This window comes from Hyperoodon ampullatus, assembly GCF_949752795.1.
Source record: "Hyperoodon ampullatus genome assembly, chromosome: 10".
NCBI lineage: Eukaryota > Metazoa > Chordata > Mammalia > Artiodactyla > Ziphiidae > Hyperoodon > Hyperoodon ampullatus.
In genome coordinates this window covers 85070946-85085510 of record NC_136923.1, presented here as the reverse complement: position 1 = coordinate 85085510, position 14565 = coordinate 85070946, and the positions used below count along the sequence as shown (strand labels likewise).

The 14565-nt window shown below is 34.0% G+C and overlaps 1 protein-coding gene across 1 annotated transcript in view; it reads right to left on the bottom strand.

Moving 5' to 3' along the window:
- Window positions 1–1236: 1236 nt before the first annotated feature.
- Window positions 1237–14565, bottom strand: part of SLC17A1 (solute carrier family 17 member 1) — a gene marked incomplete at both ends in the record, with an annotated part of 61392 nt that continues 48063 nt past the window's right edge. Inside the window, 2 exons of the mRNA XM_079712686.1 lie at window positions 1237–1371; window positions 8935–9025. Of these exons, the coding sequence (XP_079568812.1) occupies window positions 1237–1371; window positions 8935–9025 (226 nt within the window). The remainder of the gene's footprint in view (window positions 1372–8934; window positions 9026–14565) is intronic.

Here is a 14565-nt window from a genome sequence, read left to right as displayed (position 1 = left end):
TCCACCTAATGAACACTCTTTTAATCATAAATTTGGATATGAAAAACAGACTATCACCAGGATCCCAGCAGTTTTCCATGTGGTCTCTCCTAATCACAACCTCTCCCTCCCCCTACAGGTAATGACTATCCTGACATTTAGTGTAATGTCTTCTGTGCATGTCTTTGTAGATTTATTACCCACATATGTATCACTGTAGACTTTAGTTTTGCCAGTTTTTAAACATTTTGTATGTCTTTTAAGTCTCTTTGAATTAGAGACTCCCCATCCATCACTCTTCTTTTTCCTTATAATTCATTTGTTAAAGACAATTATAAGACAGTTTAGATTTGCTGATGATATCCTTAGGATTTAGTTCATCATTTTCTCTATTTTCTGTATTTATTAGAAAACAGTAGCTGTATCCTGAGGCTTGATCACATTCAGTTTGATCTTTTTAGCAAGACCTTGGTGGTGGTGTGTTTTTTCGCCAGGATGTACACAATGTCTCTATGTCTCTCTTTGTGATATCAGCCACTGATGCTCAACCCTAGATCCCTTAATTCACTGGGGTTTGCAAAATGGGGATTTTCTACATCTACCAATTCTTATTTGTGTACTAGCTGAACTACTTCTACAAAAATATGTTTTTTCCTACTTATTTATTTACCACTGAGAGAGTTTAGAGAAGAAAAGCACAATATCAGATTCCCCTTTGAACTTTAATGGATGCTTTGTCTCCATCATTCATTTGAAAACCACTCTAGTCAGGATCGCCTTTAAAGTACCTCTTGCCAGACCCATTAATAAATTCACAGACCTTATATAATTTGACCCCTTGATAGCATTTGCCACAAGTACACATTCCCACCTTTTTCACTTTTCTTCTTAGACACCACATTCTTCAACTGTCTTTCCTACTTCACCAAAGGCCCTTCCCAGTTTCCCTTGTAAGCATCCCCCTCTCTTCCTCACCTTTAGATGTTAGAGAGGCCCAGACTCACAAACTTATATCTCTAGCCCCAGTATCTCTAAAGAGTTCTAGACTGGTATATCCGCTGGGCTGCATGCCATCTCATCAGGATGTCAAATAGTTTCAGACTTTACATGGCTCCCTCTTCTCCCTCAAACCTGCACCCCTTATTTTTTCCCATCTCAGTCAGCAACACCACAGTTTGCTCAGGGGCCATCTTTAGCTCCTCTCTTTCCTGCATCCCCAGCTTCAAAATCTGCCCTTAATCGGATCACTTCTTACCTTCAGAGATAAGTGTTTTGTGTTTCTTTAGCCCAGTCTTGAATTTCTGCTTTAGCAAATATAAGGTAGAAGATTAGGCTTATCACATTATTGGCTACCATCATGAAGAAGATTTTAAGCCAGGGAGAGTCTTGATCCTGAGGAATTAAAGTGCAAAAAATTGTGTTTTGTAACATTTAAAATGTAATATTAAAATTAATATAGGCACAACACATGTCACTAAAACACAGCAAAACACTATCATAAGGCACAAAAAAAGCCATTTCACTCTACAAAGATAATCATTATTTATCTTTCCACGTTTTGATTTAGATTTATGTATATATAATTTTTCATGTATAAAAAGGACATTGTATGTATATAGTGCTAAAGCCAAGAATGCATATGGTTTTTCATTTAGAAATATCTCATAAACATGTTTGCATATCAGGAAATATTTAACTATATCATAACTGTTACTGACTGATTAGTAATCCAGAGTTTAGATTTATAAAATTTACAAAAGCATCCCTTATTTCTTTAAAGTTGTTTTTCACTTTTTGTTGCTATAAATTTGAATATATTGGTGGTTAATTACATATACAGCAATGCTTTTGAATAAGATTTGTCAAATATGCTTTCCTTATTTATAAAAATTGTTGACACATTTTCTCTTTCAGCCTATTAATATGATCAGTTTCATTAACAGATTTTATTGATAGAGTCACTTTTACTTTCACAGAAAATGGCCTACTTAATCATAGTGTCATATATATTTTAATATGTTGGTGGATTCTGTGCACAGATAATTTATTTTTGGAATCCATATTCAAAGATGACATTAAATTTCAGTTATGTTTCAGATTTTCTTTACCACTTTGCCCTTTACTTTTTCATCAGCTGAGGTTAAATTTTATGTAGTTAAATGTAAAATGCATTGTGACTGGGTTTTGGTCTCTGGTGCCATGCTTTTCAAGGATGTCCTGTCTAAAGCTTAAATAATTATTAACTCCTATTTTACGTTAGTATCTTTATTGTTTCCTTTCTTCATTTACATTTTTTAATCACCTAGAATTAACTTGGGGGTAAATATGAGAACAGAGTGTAATTGTATTTTTCAGGTGGGCTTGCCACTATGTTTTTAAAAAAATCAATCCATTCCTTCTGGTTTGAAATGAAACTTTATTATATAGAATGTATTCTTTTCAGAACTTGACCATTATTAAATCATCATCAATTTCATTTAAAATATAATTGAGTAGACACTGAAAAAGTAAAACAAGGTTTCCTGACAAACTAGACATTAAATATATTTAATTATAGTGATTTCTATAATCAAACATGCCAAATTTGACAAATTTGACAGGTAGTAGGCAAACAGAAAGTGGAGGAAAAAACCAAGATGTGCTTAGAAATTTAATGATAAATAATAAAGCTTGTGGTAATTTCAAGTTAATAGAATCTATTGTGATTTGGAATTGAAGTCCAACCTAGAAACTTTTTTAAAATTAATTTTTATTGGAGTATAGTTGCTTTACAATGTTGTGTTAGTTTCTGCTGTACAGCAAAGTGAATCATATATCCACTCTTTTTTAGATTTCCTTCCCATTTAGGTCACCATAGAGCACTGAGTAGAGTTCCCTGTGCTATACAGTAGGTTCTCATTAGTTATCTATTTTATATATAGTAGTGTATATATGTCAATCCCAATAGCCCAATTCATCCTACCATCCCCTTCCCCCTTGGTAACCATAAGTTTGTCTTCTACATCTGTAGATCTATTTCTCCTTTGCAAATAAGTTAATCTCTGCCATTTTTCTAGATTCCACATATAAGAGATATTATACATTTCCAACCTAGAAACTTGACATGCCTCTCCCGTCTAATATTTTCACTGATGTTGCTCAATAGGTGTGCAGCAACTTTTTGGACTTTGTACAATTTGGATTTCATATGGACTTTGTACAATTTGGATTTCATATGGACTTTGTACAATTTTCAAAATACCCATAGGTATTTTGCAATATTGGTTGATACTGTGCTTTAGATTTTTCCACAGTATGCTACCTAACTTTAATTTTTTTTCCCCAGGAAGACAATTACATTCTCTGTACATAATGTTATATTTTTCGTCTACACTTACATTGTATATATCCGTAATTAAGTTTTCTTGACATTTGTGTTTGCTAACATTTTCAGAATGCTAAACAATAGGATAGCAAACACACTTTTATTTTTCCTGAATTAAAAGTATATGAGACTAAAAATACTTATAGCTGTTATGCATTGAACACATAAACATCTGATACTTGCATACATGATCTGATTTGGTAATTACCTTAACCCCATGAAGTTTCTATGTCATCTTAGCCATTTACACCTGGAGACACTGAGACTTCGATTAAGAAATGTTTCCAGGTCACATATCTTATAAGTAGGTGACCTAAGACTTGAACAAGATAGTTTTGCTGGGGAAATATACACTGTAAACTACTAAGTAGCTGATTCTCATTGTTTCTAGTATTTTTGCTTAAAGAAAAAACTTTTTTCCTGATAATATAATAATATCATCTTTTGTTGGTTAATGTTTACTTCATTTTTTATGCTGTCCTTACAACTTTCAATGTTTCTACGTCTTTATTTTAGGTATGTATTTTATATATAAATAGCATATGAATGGCTTTTGTTTTTAGTCTTACAAAATGTGTCCTTTAATTGCAGAGTTTAGTCCATCTATATTTATTGCGATCTTTGGTATATTTGGATTTATTTCTACCATCTGTCTTTGTGCTTTTAATTTGTCCTGTCTTCTACCTATAGTCCTCCCCCAACCCCCACACCATTTCTTACCTTCTTTCACATTGAGGGGCTTTTGCTTCCTTTTTAAAAAATTTTTTTATTCCATGTTTTCCCCTCTCTCCTGGTTTGAAAGTTCCACACTTTATGTCTTGGAATTTTAATACACATACCCCCCAACTTTAATACTAATCTTTATGTATTAAAAAATTAGAGGGTCCAGGAGGAGGGGAAACAGGGAGTTCTTGTTCAGTGGGTATAGAGCTTCAATCATGCAAGATGACAAAATTCTAAAGATCTATTATACAATGATGTGCATATAGTTAACAATACTAACTATACAATATTGTAATGTACACTCAAAATTTGTTAAGAGGGTAAATTTATGTTATGTGGTTTTTATTTTAACACACACACACATACACACACAGTTATGCAATTTAAAAATGAAAGCTGGAGAATAATTCTGTAGTCTCTGAATAAATAGTGATGTATCTTAATTTACCTACTTATTTTGTTGACTTTACATTGACAACTCCTGGTCTATATTGCTTTTTCTCTTGTGTCTTGCCCTCTTTTATTAAAGAAAGTGTTTTTATTTCATTTTCCAGTTACTTTGAAATTTATACACATTTTTCTGTGTTTTAAAAATTACTACCCTAGAAATTACAACATGTATCCTTGGTGCACCAAACTCTATTAATACTTTTATCCTATGGCAAGAGAACATGAAGTCTTTGGAATAATTTATTCCATTTATCCTCTCCTGATTAATTTACTATTGTTACTGTCTACTCTACTTCATTCATTCTATACATGTAGTTTTTTTTAAAACTCCACAAGACACTTTTATTATTTTGTACAATAAAACAAATAAGTAAATAAGTGGATTTGCACACACCACTTTTACTCTTTTTCATTCCTATTTGTACCTCCAACTTTCTTATGCTTAAAAACATTCTTTAAATGCCCATTAATGAATTGAACTTCCTTGATTTTTGTTTGCTTGAAATATGTTTTCTCCTTTAAAAAAATATTTTCACTGAGTTTACAGATTTAAGTTGGCAGTTCTTTTCATTTAGTATACTGAAGATATCATCCTACTGTCTTCTGGGCTTCCTTTTTTATGGATGAAGAGTCAGAGATTAGTTTACCTGTTGTTCATTTGAAGGCAGCCTTTCTTATTTCTCTTACTGCTTGTATGACTTTCTTTTTCTCTTTACTTTTCTGTAAATTCTCTATGAGGTGTGCAACTGTGGATTTCTTTTGTTTATCTTACTTGTCATTAATGGACTTCTTAAAGATGTGAATTGCTATATTTCTGAAAAACTAGGAAACAATCATTTTCTCTTCAAATTTAACTTCTGCCCTATTCTGTTTTCTGGAACTCCAGTTAAATGTATGTTGGGCCTTCTCACTGAGTCCACATATTTTGTATTTTCTATAATTTTTTTCTTAATGTGATTCATTCATGTGGTGATTCATGTGGTCAGGAGGATAGATCCTCCTGACCAGTCAAGATAGAGTAGGTTATACTACAGTAACCAATACCCACTGCACCCCCCCCCCCCCCCGCAATTCCTAGTGGCTTTTAGTGGCAGGGATTTGGTTTTTTATAAATATATCTAACTTCAAGGAAGTGGGGAAATGCCCAAGAGGAGAACCAAAAAATTTATTGTATCTGCAATAGTTACTTTCCAGCCTGCCCTCTTCTCCACAAACATTGGATTCACTCACCTTCCTCTATGCCAAACACACTAATCAAGGGAGACCACTCCAAAGACCCTCCAGTCCCTACCTTCATCTGTTTCAGAGCCTGACTGAAGAACATTCAAACATTCATCAGGATCTGACTCTCAAAATGTCTGCCTAGAAGTGTGTCAGCATTACTAAGGACAAATGATTGCTGTTTCTTTTCCAATTCTCCTTTTCTGAAAGGAAGTATTTATTGCAGCTATTGGATTGCTATGCTACCATTGTATACAGCATTATGGAGCATGTAATTCCAGATATAGAGGGCCATTATGCATCATCCCCCAGTAAAGGGTGATACATTCTGCACTTTGAACTTGATGCCATAACTAGGTGGGACTTTGGATGTCTGTTGACTCCCTTATGGAAGGAGTAAAATTGTTGTGCATGTACGTTTATACATTTTTTCAGGCTTTTAAATTGTCTTTCTTAAGAGAATTGGTCCAAATTACTTAGCCTCCCATTAATGGAGACAGAAGCCTCACTAATTCTCTTATTAGCTATACTTAATCTGAATTTTTAATTTTTATATTTTTAAGTGCCAGAGGTTAGATTTAGTTCTTTGTCTAAACTTATGTTTCTTTCTTTTTTTAAAGGGAACGCTATTTATTTATTTATTTATTTTGGCTGTGTTGGGTCTTCGTTTCTGTGCAAGGGCTTTCTCTAGTCGCGGTGAGCAGGGGCCACTCTTCATCGCGGTGTGTGGGCCTCTCACTGTCGCAGCCTCTCTTGCTGTGCAGCACAAGCTCCAGACGCGCAGGCTCAGTAGTTGTGGCTCATGGACCTAGTTGCTCTGCAGCATATGGGATCTTCCCAGACCAGGGCTTGAACCCATGTCCCCTGCATTGGCAGGCAGATTCTCAACCACTGCCCCACCAGGGAAGCCCTAAACTTATGTTTCTTAAGTTTATATTTATATATTTTTTCTTATTTATATTTTATATTTTCAATCCTTTCTTTTACTTCTTTAAATATATACATATATGTCCAATATCTCTGAGGATCTGATTCGGTGGTTTTTATTCATCTCTCACATAACACATTATTTCCTCAAGCATTTTATAATTTTTGATTGATTGTAAAATCATATTCACCAAAACTTTATGCCTAAGGAAATTCTGGAATATGAATTTAGAGTTTCTCCAGAAAAAAAAAAATTATTTACTTTTACTAGGCATCTGTGGACTACTAGCAATTCAATTCTTGGCTTATGGCATTTGGACACAATAGAATTTGAATTAGGGCCTCAAACCATTGTGAAGATTGGTTTATTGTTTCAAACGTTCAGAAGAGTCTATATTCAGTTTTTCCTCTCCCTTTGTAGCCGAGGTTGAAATAGATAAGTTTCCTCACTGGGCAGAGACAACTTTGGACAGTTCTGGAGCCATGTTTCCTGCCACCTTTGGGGGAAGTCAGCTCAGCAAGTCTGAATGAGTTAATTGGAAGAACAGGCTGAGTGAGCTCCATGCTCAGGGGGAGAAAACACACCCTGGTCTCCTGGAGTTCTTTTTTAATAAGCCTACCTCTCTGATCAGGGAGCTTCCATGGTTATAATGATGTTTCTAGCCTTTCTGATACCATAAGTCCTAGCACATGATGGTGGGGGGGGGCTCCTCTCTATGGGAAATTTGGCCATGGTGAGTACAAATTGTCTCTTCTTGGCCAAAGTTGTGGGACAAGGAGCAATTGGAGTATTTGCCTGAACACTGTTACCTCTCAGCTTGGAGATTTTCCTCCAAAACTTTCCTCCAAGTTTATATATGAGCTACATGGTAGTAGTGGTGTGAGGTTGTAGTCCTTAGTGGTTACAGATAAATATCAGCATTTTAATTCTAACTCTTCTTTTATGAGTGGTTTTGGGATATTATCTCTTATGCTTTGTTTGTCCATTATAACTGGGTGTCCATTATAACACCCAGGATGGGCAGTTTCTCCAAGGCAGCCAGTGGCTTTGATGGTCATTTACCTCTCTGGAATCAAGCTCTTCCTTCATGTTCAATCTCTGAAATTTTCCCTTATTTTTTTTTTCAAGATCAGGCATGCATTTAACATGATTGTTAAAATTTGATAAGGCATTTAAAAATTTTTTGAATATATATTATTAGATTCTGGGACCACAGAATTCATCAAAATATGTTGGCAGAGATTGTACAGCCATTTGCATATAGTGTGTTGGAGAAAGCATGTTCAGGTGTATTAGAACAGAGTCATCATAACAGATAAATAAATCCTGGTCAAAGATGAACTAATCTAACAAATAATAAAGAAACTTAGTATTAATGGTTAGTGGGTAAATTATCTGTGGCTTAAGAAGAAAAGTCAGAATAAATGTGATGGTTGAGGAACGTGCACGTGTTTCCAGTTATCACCTGGGTGATGATAGTGGTTTTGCCTCCACTAGGTAACCAGCTTTGAGAACTGGGGCTTCTTTACATAATACTATCAATTTATACAATATTCCTGTAGAATCATCCACATATTGATCATTTCTGTTGCCTCTTTTCCTTTCTGTATCTCCAATCTACCATCTGGGATAATTTTATTTCTCCCTAAAAAACTAGCTTTTTTTCTCAGTGCTAGCCTACTTCTGATGAATTCTCTGTTTCTGTTTGAAAATGGATGAGTTTAAACTTCATTTTTTATGATGGATTTTTTTTTGATGTATTGTAGAATTCTAGACTAGCAGTTATTTTCCTTCAGCACCAGATAAGGCATTTTAAGTATTTTTAAGAGGAGAATTTCAGGTAACCTCATCCATAGGAACAGAAGCCAGCCTTCATAGAATTGTTTCTTTTGATCATTTAAAAATTGTATTTGTTCCTGATTTTTCATTCCTTTCCTGATAAAACTATATCTTCTTACTTATATTACCATTCACCCAGTCAACTACCTGTTTTGATAAAGGCACACATTAATTGTTAAAAATCACAGAGGTCCACTTCTGTTTCAATAACCAATGATTAAAGAGTTACCAGCACAACTAATTGACATATAGCAAGAAAGAACTTGTATCCTCTGTAAGTTTGGAGGAAATGCCAAGTTTAATATGACACAAAAACTCATAACTCACCTCTTGCTGATGTCTCCTCTGCAACTTTTTGTATGCCTTACACTTTCTTTTTCTGTACAGTTAATATGAGAAAAATAACTACCCATGTCTGGGTGTTCCTTACCTGACTAAGGATCACTCCAGTCACAGTGGAAGCAATTAGTCCTCCTGTTAGTCCAATTACATTTGTAAATCCTTTAAGAAATCCATAATATCTATACAAAAATGAATGACAATACACAGATGTAAAGTAATGCAAGTGCTGCAAGAAAAATCTAATGAAATGAGATTTAAGAGAGATAACTGTTGACTTCCTAAATTTCCCATTTCCACTATTCAAATTCCATTAAAAATGTCTGAAAAAGTACATGGATATAAGTAACTTTCTGGTTGCACAGCAGAGCCAGATAGATTGGCTTTAGCAGTAAAGAATATTAATATATTGAGAAAATTAGGCCATATTAGAGTGAAAGCCAGCAGAGTTAGGAAATCTATAAATACAGTTGAGAAATTCCAAAGGTGATGTGTGTTGGTAATAGGAACAGGTTTGGGATTAATACAAAATTGAAGGTCTCTGTTCACCTGACCTATTCTCACAGTCCCAGAACTACTGGCCCCAGTGATTGCTCCCATTATTCAGGCAAGGAAACCAGAAACTTGTTTACAAGCAACTGTGATTGGCCATTCCTGAGCACCAAAACCAACTTCAGCAGAAAGTGGAGCTACAAAAGCAGGGAAGCCACAGAGAATAATAGATAAAGTAGGGATCAAATCCATCAGCCATAAAGAACAAGGAAGTGCCTCTTGCAGAACAGAATCCATGTCTAATCAAGAAATTAGTTCACTCCAGGACAGGGAGTCTGTGCCTTTCCTGCCCAACAGATTTCACCATTAAATGTTCTCTGTTTTCAATTCTTGTCTTTTATGAGAGTGAGGGCTTTTTGTTTGTTTTGCTCTGTCACTTATTTTATTTCCTTGGGTCTATTCCATTCTTACTCTGCCTTTACCTGTTAAATATGGGAGGGGGTGTATAGTTTATCAGTTTATGGGTCCTGGGTCAGAGAAGCATCACATCTGGACCTAGAGTCCCTGGATTGTGGAGCTGTATGCAGTCACATGGTGGAAATTTGAGTTGTCTCTTTTTGAGGGGAGCTGGACAGTGTCTTTTAATGTGTGAAGAAGATTTATGGTTACGAGCAGCCACAGGTGCAGATTGGGGCAGAAACCATCACTTGTCTCCAGTATTCATTGTTTCCTTTTTCATTTTAGCAATAGAACCCCTGGGTTTTCAGTGGTAATAGGGCCACTTATGCCTTTAGGAGCCCTTGTTACTTTTGCCTTCATAATCACCTTCCACCACAGAAAATACTTACAATTTTATTTTATGACTCTGTCTATGTGTTGTGGAACTTTTCAATTTCACCTAACTTGTCAGATTTCTTGGTATTATCTTGTTTATAATATTCTGTTATTTTCTTTATTATGTGCTAAGAATTATTACAATGTACCCTTTTTCATCACTTATATTGATAATTTTTCCCTTTTTCTTGATCAATCTTCTTTATTTCACTGATTTTATTAATTTTCAAAGAAGCAACTTTTGATATTGTTGGCTTTACATATCATTTTTTTGTCCTACTCTTCATAATTTCTTTCCTTCTACTTTCTTTGGGTTTAATTTGCTGCTTTTTTTCCCTACCTATAATACCTGAGATACAAACATGATTATTGATATTAAGACTTAATTGTTTTTCAGTATATATGTTTAAAGCTATACATTTCTCTGGGCATGATTTTAAATGCATCCCACATGCTTTGATATGTCATATTTCATTGTAATTTAAAATGTTTTCTAATTTCAAATGCGATTTCTTCTTTAACCTAAACATTAATTTCAAAGCAATAGGAGTTACCTATCTTTTGCTTTTGATAGCAACCTTAATTTCACAGTGATTAAAGAATGTATTCTGAATGATTTTAGTCATTTAAAATGAATTGCAGCTTGCTTTATGATCCAGCATACTGTTAATTTAAGAAAAAATGTCCCATGGGCAACCGAAAAGAATGTGAATTCTCTCCTTATTGAGTGCAGTGTTCTACATATGTCAATTAGGTCAACTCTGTTCATTGTTGTTGTTGTTGTTTAATCATCCATATCCTTACTTTTTGTCTACCTCTTTTTTGGTATAAGCTATTGAAAGAAGTGTGTGAAAGTCTCTTCTTTCATTGTAAATTTGTCTAGTTCTTTGAGTTTGCTCAATTCCTGATGAGTATAAATTAAAGCTGTAAGATTGGGTTCCAAAAGAAGTAGAATTCTGATATTTTTCTCTTTACCATTATGAAATATCACTATTTCTAATAATGTTTCATGAATTAAAGTCTACTTTATTTGATATTAACATAGTTATTCCAGGTTTCTTTGGGTTAATATTTGTTTGGCATATCTTTACCCATTCTTTTATTTCATCCTTTCTGTATCTTCATGTTTAATTTGTCTTTTATTTGCAGCATAGAGCTGCATTTCCTTTTTTATTGAGCTTGAAAATCTTGATACTTACTTGGAGTATTTCATCCATATTAATTTAATATAATTACTAATGTACTTGTGATTACCTGCTCACTATTTATTTTCTATTTGACCTACCCTTTCTCATTGCACTTTTTTTCTTTTAGATTAATCCATTTTCAATTCATTTTTCCTTCTATGACATTATTTCACTATTCTTTCCAGCACTGAAGATATAACATGCACTTTACTTAAGTTTATTATGAATTATACTTTTACTATTTTCATTATAATGCCAGAATATGAGAATTTTTAGTTCTTTGCATTAGTTCATCCTGTATTTTCATTCTTTAGTGTATTTTATTTCTATATGCATTTCAACTCAAAAGATACTCTCTGTTGTTTTAAAGATCAATGGTCTCCTAACACACATATTTACCCCCTATTGCTCCTCAGTCTGTCTTGCATTTTCAGGTTTTATCAGGGATAATTTCTGACTGAAAAATTCCTTTTAATATTTCTTTTAGTGAAAATCTGCTGATGAAAATTTCTCTGTTTGCCTGTCTGAAAACATTTTTATTTTGCTTTGATTCTTGAAGAATATTTTCACTAGGCATAAAATTCTAGGTTGGCATTTATTTTTCAGCATTTTATAGAACTCATTTCATTATCTTCTGGCTTTCATAGTTTCTGTTGAAAAGTCAGATGTCAGGCTTATTCTTGCTACTTGAAAGTAGCATGTCTTTTCTCTCTAGTCCTTTTAAGATTTTTGTCTTTATCTTTGACTTTCAGCATTCTTACTATATATATAATATATATATATAAATTTACATTGTATCTTGATTTAAATTTGCAGAGCTTTGTGCATGTGTGGCTTATGGTCTTTTATTACTTTTGAGCTATTTGGGGCTGTTTTCTGTTAAAATACTGCTTATGTCACATTTTATCTGTTTTTTCCTTCTGAGACTTAAGTACAGATTTGTTAGCCTTTTCACTTAATTCTGCATTTCTGCTAATTTCTGTATTTTCTATTTTTTTCTCTATATGTTTCAATTTGGATTTTGTTAATGATGTTTTCCAGTTTACCAATCTATCTTCTCTTGTGGCTAATTTGTCATTAAACCTATCTATGAAGATCTTAATTTCAGACATTTTATTTTTCAGTTCTAGAATTTCCATTTGATTGTTTTTATAGATTCCAGTGCTGGTCAATTGTTTATCTTTTCATCTATTTTCTTCAGCTTTCTCCCTGGTTTCTTGGGTATATTATCATAGATATTTTGAAGTTCATTTTGCCTGATAACTTTATTTTTATTTATTTATAATAAAGATCTGAGAGTTTCTTTTTTTACATTTATTTATTTTTGGCTGCATTGGGTCTTCATTGCTGCATGTGGGCTTTCTCTAGTTGCAGCGAGTGGGGGCTTCTCATTGTGGTGGCTTCTCTTGTTACAGGGCATGGGTTCTAGGCTCACGGGCTTCAGTAGTTGTGGCATGCGGGCTCAGTAGTTGTGGCACACAGGCTTAGTTGCTCCACGGTGTGTGGGATCTCCCTGGACCAGGGATCGAACCTGTGTCCCCTGCATTGGAAGGCAGATTCTTAACCACTGCACCACCAGGTAAGCCCTTACCTGATAACTTTAATATCTATATCATTTGTATGACTATTTCTAAGGGCATTTTATGGTTATTAATCAAATGGCCCTGTCCCTTGGCATGCCTAGTAATTTTTATTTAATGATGGACATTAAATAAAGAAGCTATAGATTTTAGAATATATTGTACTTTGCCAGAAAAGATTTACTCTTTTCTCTCATAGATAGATTTGGAGGGGAGGAAATTGAACACTCTAACCTAAGTAGGGAATGAAATGAGATGAGGCTAGGCTTCAATTTTGATAAGACTCAGTTTACCTCTGGTACCCCCTGTTCCTTGAATATAGCCCTCCATGGTGTTAAATAGAGAGCTTGGTATACTCAGCTGGGTCCCACCAGGCCCTGGTAGAGCTTGTCTCCTTAGCACAGATGGTATGGGAAATTCTGCCATGTTTCTTATTGATTTTGAGCTTAGATTTTTTTTTGCCCCTTACCCTATTGAACTTCAGAATTCAAAAAACATCTCAAGGAGAGAAACTGACTTTGTGTTTAAGTTCTCTTACTTTCCAATTTTGCCACTCTAGCCCTGTGCAACTGACAAATGCTTGGCTAATTTCTATGTCCAGAGCTGCAGGTTTCTACCAGGGCCAAAGTTGGATTATCAGCCTTTTGCCAATTTCCAGAATTGGCAAATAGCCCCAAGGAAAAAATGGTGGGGATTGTCAGCTCACCTCTCAGAGGTGCTAGCCTCTGATGTCTTTGGTCCTACTGGCTTCTGCTGCTGTCTGATACCTTTTAGTGAATACTCATGGTATTTTATCTGGACTTTTCCAGTTTTTCCCAGCCAGAATATCAGTCATACATAAGCTGCTCAATCCCATGAGGAGGTTTACCAGTTTTCTCAAATTTTGCTTTATGGTTGTAAAATGTTAGATGCATAGAAATATTTTCTAGTGTATTAAAATAATTATAAAATATCCTTCTTTATCTCTAGTAATGTATCTTGTCTTAATGTCTACATTGGCTGATCTAGTTTCCTTTATTTTACTTTTAATCTACTACATTTTGTTTTTGCTTTTATTTCAATCAAGGTTAACTTAAAATTTGGAAGAATTAGTTCTTTTATATTTCATGTTTTTCTGACACATTTGACTTAAAATGATCATCATTCTATTTTTTTCCCTTCTATCCTATCTTCCTTTATAATTTCACTTGATTTCTTTTTCATTAATTTTTTAAAAATATCATTCCCTTTGTACTTTTATTATCCCTCAGTAGTTACCTTAGAGATTAAGACATGTATCCTCAACTTATTATGCTCTAATATAAATTAATATTTAAAAAATTCCCATTAATGAAAATACCTTGGGAGACTTAAATTCACTTATACCCTCTCATCTTATGTGCTATTTATTGTTAGGCATTTTAATTTATATATTTTATACCCTATAGGGTATTATTGTTTTTGTTTTGTGAATTCAGTAATTACTGGATTTACTCTAATATTTTTCCTCTCTGTCTCTCTTCATTTGTTTCTATACCTCTATGTTTCATCTGTGATTATTTTACTTCTGCCTGAAGAATTCCCATTTAATAATTCTTTCACTGGAGGTCTGCTGTGGATCAATTCCCAGTTTGTCTGAAAAATGTTTTT